The sequence below is a fragment of the Corylus avellana genome, chromosome ca3, assembly GCF_901000735.1.
Source record: "Corylus avellana chromosome ca3, CavTom2PMs-1.0".
Lineage (NCBI taxonomy): Eukaryota > Viridiplantae > Streptophyta > Magnoliopsida > Fagales > Betulaceae > Corylus > Corylus avellana.
In genome coordinates this window covers 4,383,026-4,400,170 of record NC_081543.1, presented here as the reverse complement: position 1 = coordinate 4,400,170, position 17,145 = coordinate 4,383,026, and the positions used below count along the sequence as shown (strand labels likewise).

The 17,145-nt window shown below is 36.3% G+C and overlaps 3 protein-coding genes across 3 annotated transcripts; 1 reads left to right on the top strand and 2 right to left on the bottom strand.

Moving 5' to 3' along the window:
- Nucleotides 1-2,823: 2,823 nt before the first annotated feature.
- Nucleotides 2,824-6,502, top strand: LOC132176046 (phosphoenolpyruvate/phosphate translocator 1, chloroplastic-like). Its single transcript, XM_059588158.1, has 9 exons — nt 2,824-3,400; nt 3,979-4,101; nt 4,190-4,342; nt 4,614-4,699; nt 4,809-4,893; nt 5,083-5,202; nt 5,329-5,397; nt 5,907-6,036; nt 6,145-6,502. Exons 1-9 carry the CDS (start codon nt 3,008-3,010, stop codon nt 6,213-6,215), a joined length of 1,230 nt encoding a protein of 409 aa, XP_059444141.1. The 5' UTR covers nt 2,824-3,007; the 3' UTR covers nt 6,216-6,502.
- Nucleotides 6,503-7,402: 900 nt separating this feature from the next.
- On the bottom strand, nt 7,403-10,253 carry LOC132173570 (transcription factor MYB98-like). Its single transcript, XM_059585086.1, has 5 exons — nt 9,667-10,253; nt 9,455-9,581; nt 8,847-9,377; nt 8,426-8,512; nt 7,403-7,747 (listed from the first exon to the last, which is right to left on the bottom strand). Exons 1-5 carry the CDS (start codon nt 10,251-10,253, stop codon nt 7,403-7,405), a joined length of 1,677 nt encoding a protein of 558 aa, XP_059441069.1.
- A 1,529-nt stretch (nt 10,254-11,782) lies between these two features.
- LOC132176010 (GDSL esterase/lipase At5g62930-like) lies at nt 11,783-16,713 on the bottom strand. The gene is made up of 6 exons (XM_059588112.1): nt 16,551-16,713; nt 16,337-16,414; nt 15,420-15,560; nt 13,727-13,803; nt 12,481-12,645; nt 11,783-12,239 (listed from the first exon to the last, which is right to left on the bottom strand). The coding sequence occupies exons 1-6, from the start codon at nt 16,647-16,649 to the stop codon at nt 12,071-12,073; spliced, it is 729 nt and encodes a 242-aa protein (XP_059444095.1). The 5' UTR covers nt 16,650-16,713; the 3' UTR covers nt 11,783-12,070.
- Nucleotides 16,714-17,145: the final 432 nt, after the last annotated feature.

The following is a 17,145-nucleotide window of genomic DNA, read 5'->3' as shown; positions in this document are numbered from 1 at the left end:
CCTCATTCTCCCCCCCGAAAGTGCAATCAATTTAATTTGTTTATGTTATTGTGGCCTCTGGATTTGTGGGTTACCAAATGGAGATGCTGTAATTCATAACATATCCAGACAAATTAATGGCTCAATAATATCTTTAATTTCATTTTGTAGAAGTCTCAATTGTCTCTGTAAATATGGACCATATTCACTCCAGTGTTTGATAGGTTCCAGTGCTATGTATATTTTGGATTATGAGAAAACTTAAAACTATGGGTATGTTTGTTAATGTGCTTTTTGTTTTTGTTCAAAAAAATGTTTTAGAATTGTTTTGCGTTTTGAGCTGTTTGGTGAGAAATGAGAGAAGGGAGTGTAGGTCTCGCGGTGCCTCAGTAGGTGGGTCTTGCACCCCGAGCTGCTCGGGACCATTCGGACAACCCTCTTAGCTTAATCATGGTGTTTTATTTATTTATTTGTATCATTTTTGTTTGCTTTTGTGTAAGTAAGGCTCATTACGCTTCTGTGCCTTCCAGAATGGGTATGCTCTATTACTGTGATGGATCCAGTTGGAGGTGACATATAAAGAAAGGGAGACAATTTTCATTGCTTTCTAAGGAAAGAATCCTGTTTAGACAGATTAAAAAAAAAAAATTTAAGTGGAAAAGAAGGCAAGGTGTCTCATTGTAATTTGTAAATTTGGTCTTGATATGGACATATTGATTGATTGAGATGGATGAACCATGGAACCATTTTTCTTTGTATTTGATAATAAGCATCTTGGTCTGCTTTCTTGTCGTTGTAGAGTCGTAGACCATTGGCTAATGCGTCTGCCAGATCCATCGAACGTAGCCACTTGTCTCTTCCTTCGGCCTAATTCCATTTCGATTCAACGGTCAAGCCTGTGTTTTAAGATATTTTCACATATGGCCCGTTATAGCACACGCGGGTGTGGGTGGCTTATGTGAGAGGGTAATTGCGTTTCTGTTGAGATAGGCGTTTCACACGCGGGTGTGGGTGGCTTATGTGAGAGGGTAATTGCGTCTCTGTTGAGATAGGCGTTTCACACGCGGGTGTGGGTGGCTTATATGAGAGGGTAATTGCGTCTCTGTTGAGATAGGCGTTTCAGACTAGGAGTGTACAAACAACCACTTCATAATCGCTAATTACTTATAACTGCTAAATATATAACCGCATAACTAGTTTAGTAGGCGCTTAGCAGTTTTAAGGGTAGCTACCCTTAAACACAAAAGCACAAAAACGGTGTTGTTGCATGGTGGTATTTGTGTTAGGGATAAGGTTTCATCATATTCATTATTTTTTAGAATACTGTGACCCAAAACTATTAAATAAATTCAAAAAAATAGGCACAAAAAAGCCCAAAACACCTCAAAAATCCCAAAAGGCTGTATAAAAAAAAAAAAGTTAAAAAATTGCTGATTATTAGTTCGAATAACCGCTAACTTTCTAAGCGGAGCGGTTTTAACCACTTGTACGCCCCTAATTCAGACAAATGTTCAAGTGGCTTGAATGGGTGTTCGAACTCTTATCCAAGCAAAGGCAAAATCTGAATATCCTCTCACAAAAAACTACTCATTTCACATATAATAGACCGTTGCTATTGCTTAATCTTACATTTTTTTTCCTCTTACATAACACTGATCTAAAAGTAGGGTAAACTTTGAGAGGATATTCGGGTCTTTCTCTAATTAGGTAGGCGATTGAATTATTCAGACAAATGTTTGAGCAGCTTGAATAGGTGTTCAAGCTCTATCTGAATATCCTCTCATAGAAGCTACTCATTGCACACATACGATAGACCTCTCATGACCTAGAATTCATTATTCTTACAATTTTTTTTTTCCCATCGACATAAAACTCACACATCTAAAAGTTGGTGTTGGTAATCAATTGCTGGTTGTTGGAAATTAGTCCAAGCTAGGAAGATCAAGTACACCATTGTTTTCACTTCCTCTCGTACCAAAAGGTCAAAAATAGTAAAATACACCCCCACATGCCCAAACACACAAGGGATATTAAAAAGACAAAAGAAAAAGAAAATATAAGAGCAATTAATTAAGATCAGTTTTAAAGATAATTTCAGTGGCAAGTTTTCTTCAAATTGGATTAAATAATTCATTTTCTTCAATTTAATCCGTTAAATATATATATTTGTTTGAAATATATGTGATTTTTACATACATTTTTTATGAGAAATGCTTCCTTGCATTCTGGCATCCATCTCACGTCCATTTCTATTAAGTTGACATAATCCATCCATCTTTAATTAAAAAAAAAAAAAAGCACCAATGATAAACTCAACATGCTAATTCAACGAAGATGTACACGAGATGAACGTTAGAATAATAATAATAAAAAAAAAATTCTCATTTTTAATAAAGTATGTGATTTTTAAAAATATATGTGAAAATTACATATATTTTGGATTAGATTGAGTTTGAGAAAATTCTTCCAACTTATTTTAAAAAAAAAACTATGTAGTAAGTTTTAGGATGCATGAAAAATAGTAATTAAATATTAAGACAATAATAATAATGATTGAGATTTTAAAGGCTCTTGTTACTTTATTTGCTTTTTTCTTTCTTAAGTAAAGAAAAAAAAAAAAAAACAGACAACGATAATAAAAGGGAAATAATTATTTGCATTTCTGTAAATTTTTATTGAAAATAATTCAACAAAATTCTAAGCAAAATAAACACCAATATGCAAAACAACATTTCTGTAATAAAAAAAATCTGTAATAAAAATAGAATCCTGAAGAATATGCGAGGGCTTTCCGATTCCCTTTTTGTTTGTTTATTTTATTTTATTTTAATTTTAGCTACAAGTGCTCAACCGCCCGCCTCCTCTCCCCTGCGCACTCACTCTGTTTTACCAACCCCAACCAACCTCGCTTCCTCTGCGGACTTTCCAAAGCCCTCTCTCTCTTTCTCTCTCGCTCTCGCTCTCGCTCTCTATCGCTCGCTCGCTCTCGCCTTCCGAGATCTCAATTCTCAACCTTTTGGCCGGGAAAATGCAGAGCGCGGCGTTCTCTCTCTCGGCCACGCTCCCTATCCCGAAGCCCCGCAGGGCTTCGGGCCAAGTGTTGAACCCTAGATTCGACCCTATACGCGCCTCGTACTCTTCGAAGCCGAACGGTCTCGCCAATGTCTCCGTCTTGGGTAACTTCCCTCGCCGATCGTGGTCTGTGTCCTCGTCGGACTCGTTCAAGCTCAGGCCATGGACTTCGGCCCCCGCGCCCGAGTCCGATCGCGACGCGAAGAGTTTCGAGGTCAGAGCCGCCTCCGTGCCCGAGAGCGCCGGCGAGAGCGCGGAATCGAGCCGCTTGTTCAAGACGTTGGAGCTCGGGGCGTTGTTTGGGTTCTGGTACCTCTTCAACATCTACTTCAATATCTACAACAAGCAGGTGACGATTCTTATGGATTTGGCGATCTGATTTTGGATTTGATTTTGTTTTACTGTTGAGAGTGAAACATTTTGTTGCAATTTGAGGTGGTAGTTGTGGATTTTGATTCGGTTTTGAGAGAATGGCTTGCCATACTTTATTGGCTTTGAATGTTGAAATTTTGTGGAAATGCAAGTTCTTAAAGGTGTTATAGTTAGATCGCTTAGTGAATGAAACCATACTACGTGCGGTAATTGAAAAAAAGAAAAAGAAAAAAAAGAGGGAACGAAATCTGTTAGTCGAGGTGTGTGATTTACTGAAATTTAGTTTTTCTTGGATCTCTTTCTCGGTGGAAAGCGTTCTGAGAAATTCTCTTTGAGAGAGAGTAATTTCCTTTTCTATCATTAAAAGAAAATGTAATTAGTTTGATATTGATCAATGGTAAATTATAATTAGATTCTGCCTGGTCTTGAGGGTTCAGTTCATATCGAGCTGCTGATGATACTAAAGTTGAAATTGCGTTAATACTTGACCTAAAAGATTATTGCATGGTGGTATCTCTGTAACGAGCATGATTTTTTTATGCTTTTTGTTCACAGGTTTTGAAGGTATACCCATACCCTGTAACTGTCACTGTAGTTCAATTTGCTGTTGGGACTGTACTTGTTTCGCTCATGTGGGGTCTTAATCTCTACAAAAGACCAAAACTAAGCGGTTCCCAGGTATTTTTATCATCTGAAAGTTTTTGTATCAAATATAGGGGCATTGATTTCGTGTAGTGATTCTTATTTTTGGGCATTTTCTTGACAGCTTGCAGCTATAGTGCCACTGGCAGCGGTGCACACTTTAGGAAACCTTTTCACTAATATGAGTCTTGGAAAAGTTGCAGTGTCATTCACTCACACAATCAAAGCTATGGAGCCCTTCTTCTCGGTCATCCTCTCTGCTATGTTTCTAGGGGAGGTGCGAATTTTGTTTTCTCTTTTGCCTCATTTTATTATTAGGATCACCAAGATGTCCTGAGTAGAGATCAAACTGACTGACTATATATACTATAATATGGGAAAATTGACAGCAATAGTGCCCATTAAATTTGCCTTTTTTGATCGTAACTTTCGAGAAATGATGTATAGAAACAGTGGAATTGATAAATTGCAAGACTATTAATTATCATGTAACTGAGCATTACTTATCAAGTGGTTCAACTTTTACTGTTATCTTTATGATCCTACAGAAGCCTACTCCATGGGTGGTTGCTTCCCTTTTACCAATTGTTGGTGGAGTGGCACTAGCATCAGTCACTGAGGCATCGTTTAACTGGTACGATATCTTCATATACTTTTGCTTTATTATTGATTTAGGATTCAATGATACCCAAGTTGTTATCCTGAGTTATGATATATGATCTTACTGTTTTGTTTTGGAGAAGGGCTGGATTCTGGAGTGCAATGGCTTCCAATTTGTCAAACCAATCTCGTAATGTCCTTAGCAAAAAAGTCATGGTTAAGAAAGAGGTCATCTACATTCTCCAGATTCAAATATTCTTAATCATATTGTTTTTATTTCTTGATTGTTACAAAATAATACTATGCGACAGTTGCATGAAGTTGGTCTGTCATACTGTGCTCTGCTGCTATTCTTTCTCATTTTATTTTATTTTATTTTTTGAATTGGCACGTAACCAGTACTTTATCCTTTCTCAGGAATCCTTGGACAACATTACTCTCTTCTCAATAATAACAATAATGTCCTTTTTCTTCTTAGCCCCTGTGGCTATCTTCATGGACGGTGTCAAGTTTACTCCTGCATACCTGCAAGCAGCTGTGAGTATTTTTTTAAAGAGCTAAAGGCCGCAACAAATTATTTTTTAGTCTTGATTTTACCAGGAGAAGCATTTTTTAATGTTTGTGTCAGCCTGATTCATTAATGTATACTGTATTCCATGACAGGGATTAGACGTTAGACAAGTTTACACCAGGTCTTTACTGGCTGCACTCTGCTTCCATGCCTATCAGCAGGTGAGGCCCTTCACATACTATTTTCTTGTCTCTTTTTCCAAATTACCTTGTTTTTCATATGTGAATTATGACCTTTCAAGAACTAGTCCCGTGCTTCTTATATTTAAGATTTGCCATCTTTGTTTATCTTACATTTTGTAACCAATTGTTGGGCCTGTAGCTTCCATAAGAATTCAACTCTTATTTTTAGATGGGTTAAGTTTAGTTATTGTATGGCTGCTATACTACAGAACTATACGCACAAAATTATTTCAAACAAATTTGAGAAATTTGTACAGTTTTTATGGAGGTGTTTTGGCTATGATGCCTAGTATTAGATTATGACACATGACTTAGTCCTATATATTACCATCATTATGATCTTTTGACTTGGAGGGATCAAAATAATGTTTTGGTCATCATTCTTTTTTTTTTTTTAATGGGCATTTGCTTCTATTTTCTCATCAAATTTTTTAATACTCAGTTCCTTTTTTGGAACAATGCTGACTTTTGTGGTTTGAACTGTGCAGGTTTCCTATATGATATTGCAGAGGGTATCACCTGTTACACACTCCGTAGGAAATTGTGTGAAGCGGGTGGTGGTCATCGTCAGCTCTGTCCTCTTCTTCAAAACAGCTGTCACACCCATCAATGCTATTGGTAAGTTACTTGTGTAATCTTTAGTTGGAAAAATAAGGTCAAAATTGTTTGATGTTATTTGTTTTACTACATCCCTCCTTACATACTCTTTTATTGGATTTGATGCAGGCACTGCAATTGCTCTTGCTGGAGTCTTCGTTTATTCACAGGTGAAGCGCCTTAAGCCAAAGAAAGCTTGAAGTTTTATGGAGAATTTTTTTGCTCATACGTTGAGTTTTAGGTGAAAATCACTACCGCATTCAAGCATTTGTTTGTAGGTCAGGCTGGGAACTAATTAGTAGTTTGTTTTTCTTTTATGGAATGTAGCTTATTTGGCAGAACTTTTAATTCTTTTGTGGACCGGGAGCAAACGATATTGCTCCCAGAATCATCCTATGTTGTCTTTTTTTTTTTTTTAATCAAATTTTGCCTTTCTACTTCTGATTGGGTTAATAATTTGAGTTCGGAATGCATTCCTCATGCTATATATATCACATTTTGTTGAGGTAGTCCTACCTATCTGTTTTTGGAAAGTAGGCATCTGATCGGATATACTCATGACTCTTGTAGTCGCGGGGCTTGAATCTCCATTGCATGGTCCAAGCCGGTACTGACAACTCAGCCTAGAATTTGAACTTGTACACGGGTTTCGTTATATCAGTGTAGCGAACTCTTTTTTTTTTTTTTTTCGTTCAACAAGGATCAAAACACAAAATAAGGGTGGGGCAAAACAACATCCCCAGAATAACTAATACTAATTGTGAATGGATAAAGTGATTGGCTCGATCCATTGGGTTATTGACCCAAGAACCACATAATGAGGAGTATTGAAGCTAGTTGAACTGAAGTTGCCATAAAAGAACATAATCATGGCAGCCAGTGAGGTGGGTATCCGAAGAAGTATGCTTGGTGGACACCAAATTTGGATCTGAGTCTGCAACAGGATCTAAAAATCCTGATTTAATTATAAGTGAAGTTTAATAAACTATTGCAGTAGTTTTTTTACGGCATTTAAAACCAAATTCTAAAATATGAGTAAAAACGTTGTCACATTAGTAATTAAAGAAATGCATGGCACCCCAACTTGTGTTATGTGCATGTGCGCACGTGACAGAAATTGAAGTCTTAAATAACAACCACCAACATGTGCTACTATCTGCTTTGATATCAGGCGAACTATGATTGATGGCTATTGTACAATTTTTTTAAAAAAAAAAAATTTAGGGGAAAAAGAGGGTTACAAAGGAGGGTATTTTCCGCTACAAATTCTAAAAGAGGAGAGAATGAGAGAGTGAGAGGAAATACTTTCAAACACACTGTTCGAAGCGGCTCATTTGGCAACATAGTGTGCACAATAATTTGCACATCTTGATGTCTTCAATGCAGTCTAATTCTGAAAGAAGAGGAGTTGCTGGCTTATGTCGGCTAGGATGGGGACTAAGGCCCAATCCGAGGCTACATGGGGGGAATTGATGGCAATGATGGTAGTAAGAGAATTCCCTTCAAGAATGACGGAGGTACTTCCAAAATGAGAGGTTGGGTGCACCACAAGAATGGCGGCATTTGCGTCACGTTGGTTAGCTTCCATAGAAGGGAGACATTTAGAACAAGCGACAAGAATGTCTCCATGGTGATCTCGCAAAATGGCAGCAGCTATGGCACAGTTAGGCTTAATAGCAACATCAAAATTGGCAGTATTTTTAGTGGCCATGCTGTATTCCTCCAAATTATCCTAGCAAAAGGGCAAGTTAAAAACAAGTGGTGGATACTTTCAGGGGGCCGTGAAATATGAGTGTAAAAACAAGTGATGGGTACCGTACGTTTATTTTGTGTAATGTTAATGTATTATTGCATTATTATAGGCTTTAATAGTTTTTGACTGAAACCGATTAATGCATTAAAACCTAATAAAGGTTTAAGTAATGCTTTCCTTCACATGTTCCTCAAATTGTTCATTTATACCCACATTAACTGCTATTTAAGGAGTTACCTATTTATGCTACTTTGTCATGGAATTATAAGGATCCTTGTCCCTTTTTCATGCATGCTACTCCGTTGATTTCAATTGGAGAAGAGCCGGTCCTTTTTAAGTAGAGGGCAAACTTGTCAAAAAATGAAAGTAAAAAGACAATTTTGCCCTTAACTTAGAGAGGACCAACTCCTCTCCAGTTGAAATTAACTAGAGAGGATCCGTTTCTTACTTACATATGATCCTCTTCATTTTAAGTGAAATAAACATGTCCTACAACATTAGATAAACAAAATAAATCTGAACCATAAAATAAATTATCTCCATGCCATTTCTTTTGATATGCATGCAGAATAGAATATCTAGAGATGAGAAAATAATTTGAGAGACGCTACTTGATACCTTCAAGATGAATGTAAACACAATTTATAAGCATTTTGCCTTTCTTTTGAGAGATTTCATGACATCTAATTGAGATTTCCCATAAACAATGAGCATCAGGACAGGATTTGATTCAACTTCTATTGCCTGCTTCAAAGGATCAATAGCACAGAATTATTGAAAAGCAAACACAGTATTATTGAAAAGCAATGGTCCAAAAGTTGCATACATAAGTTGTCATCATAATCGCAGTAAGATTGTCTTTATTTAGTGTTATTTTATATAAATATTTCTCTCTTCATGCCATCTTGCATGTTATCCAACTCTTTCAATTCCAAGCTCATGAAGTAATTAACAAAGAAAAAAAAAAAGAAACTCTGAAGCCAACTTCCATCTTTCTCTTTCTCTCTTCCAAATTTGCCTTTAAGATCCCCTTAATTTGAATGAATAAGATGTTAACTTTGTTTTTCTAAGCGCTTACACATTTGACTTGATTGACTTGAGAGATCATCTCCACCAAATCCAGCTCCTTCTTCACTTCAAACTCTTCAACTGGAGTCATATCCATCTGAAAATGATTCTCATCAACCACAGGATCACCACAAGCCATGTCATCAAGAATAGAATCAATGCTGCAGCTCTCTTGAAACATGTTTCCATCGAAACAAAAATCTGGGACCTCATTGAAATCATAATCTGAAACCTCCTCTGTGTGTGGCTGATCATGATCATGATCATCACTTGGCGGTGCTTTGGTTTTGCACCGATGATTTTGCGCTGTGTCGGAGTCCAAGTTCAAGCTCTTGATATAGTCTTGTAGAAGGGAGCCTCTTGGGTATTTTGAACGGCATTTTCGTTTCGAGTATTGCCTTCTTTTGGTTGCGTTCCAATGGTTCTTGATGGAGTTTTCAGTTCTTCCAGGCAAGCTCTTTGCAATCTCTGCCCATTTGTTTCCTATCTCTGCATGAACCTCAATAAGCACCTTATCCTCCTCTTCACTCCATGTGTCCTTCTGCAAACAAATGAAAAGAATATGGAAAAGAAGAAGAAAAATAGGATAAAGATCCAATGCATAGAAGTTATTAAAACCTTGATATCAGGCCTTAGATGGTTATGCCATCTTTCTCTGCACTGCTTTCCTATCCTCCCAGGCAACATTCGAGCAATATGGGACCATTTTCTCACTCCATACTGCTGAACCAGTTGAATCAAGAGCCTGCTTTTGCATGCATTTATTAAAAATGGGAAAAATAAAAAAACCGAACATGGAGAAAGACAAACAAAATTTAAACTTTCTTTACCTGTCTTCTTCAATTGTCCATTGTCCCTTAACCCAATTACACCTCTTACGACCTTTATATGTCCTCATGGTTGTTGGCAATGCCCTGTTCTTATTCATGCCAACTCTTTTATAGTACCCATTTTCTGCTGTTATGGATGAGAGTTCATCTGGGATGACAAAATTAACAGGTTTTATGTCTTGGCAAGTAGTAAAGGCCATGTCAATCCGACCAGATCCCATGATATCAATGGGATTTCTCTGAGAGGGATTCAAGTATCCCCCACTTTGGAAATTGTCCATAACATGGCCATGCCCACAATTATCTGCAAATGGCTTACACTCATAAACATCAAAACCAGTGGAGCAGCCATATGTGAAATGGTTGAATGAATCATAGCACTGAGTTTGGACCCCAAAAATGGGATTTGATGAGGACCCGTTAGTCTGAAACTGATCAGGATGGTGAAAATCTTGCAAGAAGCCCTTTGATGAAGGAGCTTCAAAGGAAAATTCATCTTTCATGTAGGGCTTCATCAAGTAATTATCACACAGAAGCATTGGTTGTGAGGCAAGATTTTCTCTCATCAGCTTTGTGTCAAGCTCCATGAGATAAAGAGGAGCAGAAGCTGAGGGGAATGGCTTAGTGTTTTGAAACTATTACATTTTCTGTTCCTTAATAGGTGAACTTGAGAAGGCATTAATTGTTGAGGTTGATCACCTCCATTAATACTAAATCATCCAATGGCCATGGTTGCTTGGCTCTGTTTCACACTTGTGACCAAAGCTTTGCTTTATTACAACTTAATTTGGCATTTCTTGGCCTTTGATGGGTACTTTGGCAACTGCAATAAAGAATTTTAAGATTAAATACAGCATTAATTATGATCAATCCGTTATGTAATTTTTGTTTTATGGTCAAAGAAAGTCATGGTTTCACTTTCACATATGAGAATAGAATCAAGTCTGTGTGTGTGTTGGAGACACTCCAACATGGTAGTATGGGCATGAAGGCTCTCGCCAAATTAATCAGACAAGTTTGTCTTCCAGAATTTGTTCAAGGTTTTGGAGCAAAATAAAAAGAAACACGTACTCCATAAATTCATTCAAAGCGAAGGAAATTTTATTTAATGGATAATTTCACTTTAGATCCCTAAACTACTACAAGTTTTGAAAAAGTATTCTTAAATTTCAAAAATTATCAATTTCACCATAAACTTTCAATTTGATGCAATGTACCCCCTTCGTCAGTTTTTAAACGTTAAAAGTCTGACTTTTTAATAAAATTCCAAATTTGCCCTTAATTTTAAATTACAAAATTTTTAAAAAATAAAGTTATTATAAAAAAATCCCCCCCTTTTTTTTCATTTAAAACAAACCAAAAATAAAAATAAAAAAATCAAAGGGTAATTTGGTCTTTTTAGGGGTTTCCGTTAGGGTTTAACGGCAAAAATTGACAGAGGGGTAAATTGCATCAAATTGAAAGTTCAAGGGATAAAATTAAGAGTTTTTCAAATTTAGAAGGGTCTTCTCGGAACGCGTTAATGTTTCCCCTTTATTTAATATAAATGAAATAGATTAATGTGCCATTTCATGAGGACTTCAAACCTGAGGCATTTTAATATTGGTTTATTCCATGATCAAAACATTTGTTGCCGGTCCATTTTGTCTTAGAATTTGGTTATCTTCAACTATTTTCACTTCTTTACACATTTTGTTTTACCTTGTTTATTTTCTTCTTTTCTGTGTAATCTGTTTACAGTATCCAACTTAACCCTAAAAAGTAAGAATCTGCGATGAACTAAAATTGAATTCTAACTCAAAGATCAAGAATCCTCTCTCTCTCTCTCTCTCTCTCTGCCTTGACGTCAAATTTAACTAGTCATTAAGAATAAATTTAATGTTAATTGTGGTGCTGGAAAGTGAAACAAAATAGAAACATGATGCACTTCATTTAATTTAACAATCAATATTTACTAAAAGAGGTTATATGATAACGCCATACATTTTATTACCCTTAATTGTGCAGCAAGCAACTGTTCTTAATTACAATCAGAAAGAAAAACTGTTAGAAATTGTTCCACTATAAAAAGGAGACAGAAACTCAAACCCCAAGTGTTTCTAAAAAACATTTTCAGTGCCAATTTACTAGTGGCCAAGTTTTCTACACATACAAAAGCTTCAAAAGAAAAGACATAGGTTTCAATTTCCAAACAAACTAGATTGTACTAATAAATAATAATGACCATTTAACAGAAGATTAAGGAATCTCTAATTTACAGTATATGCCATGATGAATCCAGTGGAAAAAACACCAAAAACTGCCCGGTGGTGCAATCACCAGACAGAGCAATGACCTTATTTATCTTAAGCATAAACCAAAGAATAAAATGAAAACAAATATAAAGGTGTCAGAAACAGTAAGATCATAAGCATTGTTGCCGGAATGCTTTCTCAGGGTTCTTCCCATCAATTTCTGAGTGGTGAGGGAAATCATATGGCATTTCTCCAGCAGAAAGCCATGCTTTGTCGAACACTCTTATGACTTCTTGGTATACCATTGCATTGCCTTCTGGTGTCAGATGCAACCCATCACTATAAAAGGGTAAGAGAAGAACAGAAAATCAGAACATATTCTTTATTGTTACTTCCTCCCGGGTGAACTCTTCGACAGATTTCCCTAAAGGGTTTCTATTTTTAAATTAAAGCACATCATTTTCTGTGAAATCTGGACCCTGTTTTTCCAATTGGTGTTCAAATATAGAAGGAGAAAGTCAAATGAATTTTCTTCTGCAAAAAAAATAAGGAACTTCTGAAGGCTTCAGTTGTAACAAACCTTAAGAATTTCTTCTGCCAACCCTCTGTTTCCTGCATTTTTGACCATAGATCAATTGAGCAGAGACCCATTTCCTTAGCTAGCGCAATGCACTGCTTGGCATAAAGTTCTGCCTCTGCATTTGTCCTTTCCGGCTGTTCCATAGCTTTCTCTCCATATACGGATCTGATGAATCCATTTACAAGCTTACTTCACAGAAAAGTAGGAAGAAAAAAAAGAAGCTTACTTGAAACAATTCATTTCGTTTAAAGTTGGTAATGGTGAGAATATCTTTCTATGGCTCGACTCTTGGCACCCGAATGGAATTCTTCATGACATAAATGGGTATAGAGTCATTTATGATGCAGGCAGCCAGCTCCAAGCAAAGGTGTCTAGTATTCTTGTTGACTAGGGTTGTAATCGAGCTGAGCCAAGTGGAGCTTTAAGATTTTAAGACTAACTCGTTTATGAATATGCTTATTCAAGACAAGTTATGAAATATGTGTTCAAGCTCAGCTCATTTAAAGCTCGGGCGAGTTCGAGCTTAAGCTCAAGCTCGTTGAGAATGCTATTCGAGCCGAGCTCAACTCGAGCTCGAGGTAAACTATTAAATTCTTTAATGTATGATCCGAGCATAGTTTAAGTCCGAATTTTAAAACAAAATTTAGACATTTATCTATAGTATAAATATAAATATTAAGTAATTTATATTACATGTATTACTTAAATACTAATATACATACTTAACTTTTATATAACTAATTTTTAGTAATAAATTAATACATATTTGTGTATATATATACACAAACGAGCTAACGAGTCGGGCAATCGAATCGGTTGAGCTTTAAACGAGCTAAGCTCGCAAGCTCCTATCGAGTTTTTTTGAGTGAATTGGGTATGTATCATTTACTAATCGAATGGGTTTCTACAATAATGAATGGGTTTATACAGTATCGAGCTCGAGTTTGAGTCAAGTTAAACCGAGCAGGTATTGAGCGGGTTGTCGAACGGACTGGTTTATTTACAGCCCTATTGTTGACAAATGTTGGAGATGGCCGCCAGCTCGTTCAAAGGAGCTTCTTAAAATTCAGAGTGCCTTGCCAATGGTGGATATTGGTGATGTTGATATTCCTACTTGGAATTTATCTAAGAAGGGTGTGTATAATTGTGCTGCTACTTGGGAGTTTATTCGGCATAATAAGTCCAATTCCAATAAACAAGGGACAAAAGAAGTGTCTATTGAATTTTAGATTAGAAGGTGACATACCGAGCATATTCTTTTCGTCCAGCCTCATCAATTGGCGGTGGAGTAATAAGCACAACTAGCATAGTAGGGGAGCATTCCTGCAACCAAATCCCTAAACACAGTGAGGAATGAGTTTAACAATTAACCACTTCCATTATGCTTGCCTTTTACCAGGAAAAGCATGGAGTGTGAGATGCACTGATGGACACCAAGGTGAAGTAACACTAATGGACACCAAGGTGAAGTATAATGTGACCTATACTAGTGCTTTTGATTGGTTGCCACAGCATTTTTAGGTTCAAATCTATCCTTTAATATTAAATCATGAGAATTTCACTGCAAAAGGATAAAAAAAAGAAGAAGTTATTATGGTTTCAAATCTTTAAAGGGATTTGGTGTCTCATATCATATCCACTATTTGCTGCATCCAAGGAATTATGTGACAGACAAAATTAAGTGGACAGAAGGCCAACCCCTCCTAAAGTCACATAGGACAGAAAGATCAGAAACAAAACTGATGTGGGATAGCAGTAACAAAACATTTCTAGGGCTAATTGGTGGCATATTTGGTGAAAACTTGTGGCTTTTTAAGTTCTAAAAGGATCAGAAGGGAATCTAGGATTTAGATCTCATGTTTGCAAAGATTGAATCTTAATGGATGTAAAGTGGCTGGAAGTAGGAAAGGAATCCTAGGTTGGATGCTTATATAGGTTCTATTGTTCTATATTATTGCAATTTCAATCCAATTCCAGCCCGAATCTAGACTGATCTTCCTCCCTAAAATCCAAACTACATTTCAATGAAAAACACACAAACAGCCCAAGAATCTAAAATCACTGTTCACGGACTCTGTCTAATGCAGCACCCAGAACTGCTCCTGAATTTTGCCTCTTTCTCACTTATTTTCATTCCCTAACTATAGCTCTTTGATACACCATACACAAACGTCAAACACAAATGTCCATTTTCTGCCATAAAACCCTAATCTTTGCTGTCAATAAACCCTAAAACGATTGCTGCCCTTGTTTCCTGCAAGTAGTTTCCAAAAATCCTGCAACTTTAAAACTTCAAAGTTCAAAACCACAATCTTTTTACTTAAGTTTGCTATCAATTAACCTAGGGACATCTATCCTGTGGATACGGTCCTATGTCAGTCCTATAAATGATCTTAAGCATTATATAGACTAGTGTCAATTCATGGAGAAGCAAAATCTGAATACAGTATTGTTCCGGGAGCTGCTAAAGAATTCTTTACAAGCGCGTTAAGAAGTTCTGTTTAAGAAGAGGAAACAGGCAGGAAACCCTCTACATCCTTGAACAAAAAGGTGTTACCCTAAAGTATAAAAATAACTAGTTTACACAACTTGATACTTAATTAACATAGAAGTCAAGATACTCCAATCCATGAGGCCAGTCTTTGATTTACAATAAAATGCTTAGTAGGAAGCAATCCTAAAATTCGAATTTTTCTTTCAGGCCATTTTATATGCTTTTAAGTAGCTTTCATTTTTGTTTTCTGGTTATTTTTCTTGAATGGCTGGATAAAATAAGTATCAGACGGGCCCATCAGGTAGATGAAGGGCAGATAAGAACCAATTAATTACAATTCAGAAGTTGAACCACAAGTATTACATCTAGCAGAAGATAAGTTCAAAAATTGGAATCCAAGATATTGAACAGCCTGTTATAAGTATTAGAGGAACAATGCTTGAACCTTCAAATGATGAACAATTTTTCTGAGATTCTCCTTGTACTCTTCAACAGGAACATGTAGTCGTTCCATGGTTCTCCCCAAAAGAGCTGCATCATTAGCCCCAAAGAAAATTGTTGCGGCAACAGGAGGTTTTGTAGAATCCTGCAGAGGAAGCCATATGAATAACCTGCTTGAACTTACAGTCTCACTGCCTTTTTTTTTTTGAAGAGATTCAACAACAAAAACAAAAAAACACCAATGGAACGCTACAGAAGAAGTTTAGAATAAATCAGCACCTCGGACCAAAACAAGCAAACAAAAGAAACAACTAAAATGAAAATAATCTTTATTCACCAGTAAGGAGTAATCCAAAAAAAAAGATAGACCACTAAGCACCAGTAATCCAAGCAAATCATAAAGACAAAAAGTTGATCTTAATCTTCGTAATAGATCATTCCATCCCTGAAAATGCTCAGCTATTCAATTAAATCATATGACTGTTCTTGTTGCACCAAAAAAATTCCAAGTAATTGGGCAACGCAACAGAAGATGATCAAGGGACTATTCATGATATTTCACACAATACACCAAATAACTAGGAATAATTTTCTCTAAACCAATTTATCAATAGTGAGAATTTTTTAATGAATGCATTCCGAGGCAAAAAACCAATTTAGAAGGAGTAACTGTTACTTTCAAGCACATAACATCCTTTGCTCAGATGTACCCTATGACTACATGAAAAAACAAAAACCCATTTCCAGATTATCACAATTGAATAAAAGAATCCATATATTCCAACATATGAAGAAAAAAAAAAAAAAACCCCATTTGAAGTTCCAAAGCAGTGATTATGACTATAATGCACAGAATACAATCTGAAGCTAGAGAACCAACAATGACCAAAACAAGAGAAAAAGAAAAAGAGAAAAGCTTACGAGGGGGAAAAGTTGATGCAGCAAGAACAAAGCCCATCTTGTATTGTACCCATCATACCCACGATTCACTATATCAGCCTTAACATGTTACAAAAAACAGAACAAGATTAAACTTTTAGTATCATACACAGTTCATCTGACTCAAAAAAAAAAAAAAAAACAAAACAAAACAAAAACAAAAGCAAAATGCAAAAAGAGAGAGTAAATATGGAACCTTGCGAGAATAAGTGTCAGCAAGAGCAGCTCCCCATCCTCCTGATCCGGACGACTGCTCCGTTATGGAATCTCCGAACAGCACGATCTGAGGCCTCATTTTCTCTATCACTCGCTCACTTTGCAGAGCTAGAGAGAGTGAGAGTCGGTGACAGAGTTCAAAGTTTGAGATCATATTATAGGGAAATTGGGAAACCAAACGTGTGGTCTTGCTTGCGGGTTATGCCTCGAAGCGTCGCTTTACTCCGGCGGGCTACAGGCCGCGTTAGTCGTTACGTACGTAACGTCTCTTAACAGTTAACACTTGTTATTATGGGATTTTGATTTTAATCTCCTATTTTTAGGCGCTATCAGATTTGTATTTAAATTTGATATTATCTTTATTTTTGTATTATTCTTATAAATCTTTTTTTAAAAAAAAAAAATAAAAGATTTTTTTTCTTTTTGACATGTCCGCACAAGAGATAGAGGTGGATTCGAACCAGTGACCTCCACTCCATTAGACTTAATTCTAGCCGATTGAGCTATCTCTTGGGAACAAATAAAAAACTGTTATATTGTAAATATCACACAAAAATAAATAAATAAATAAAGCA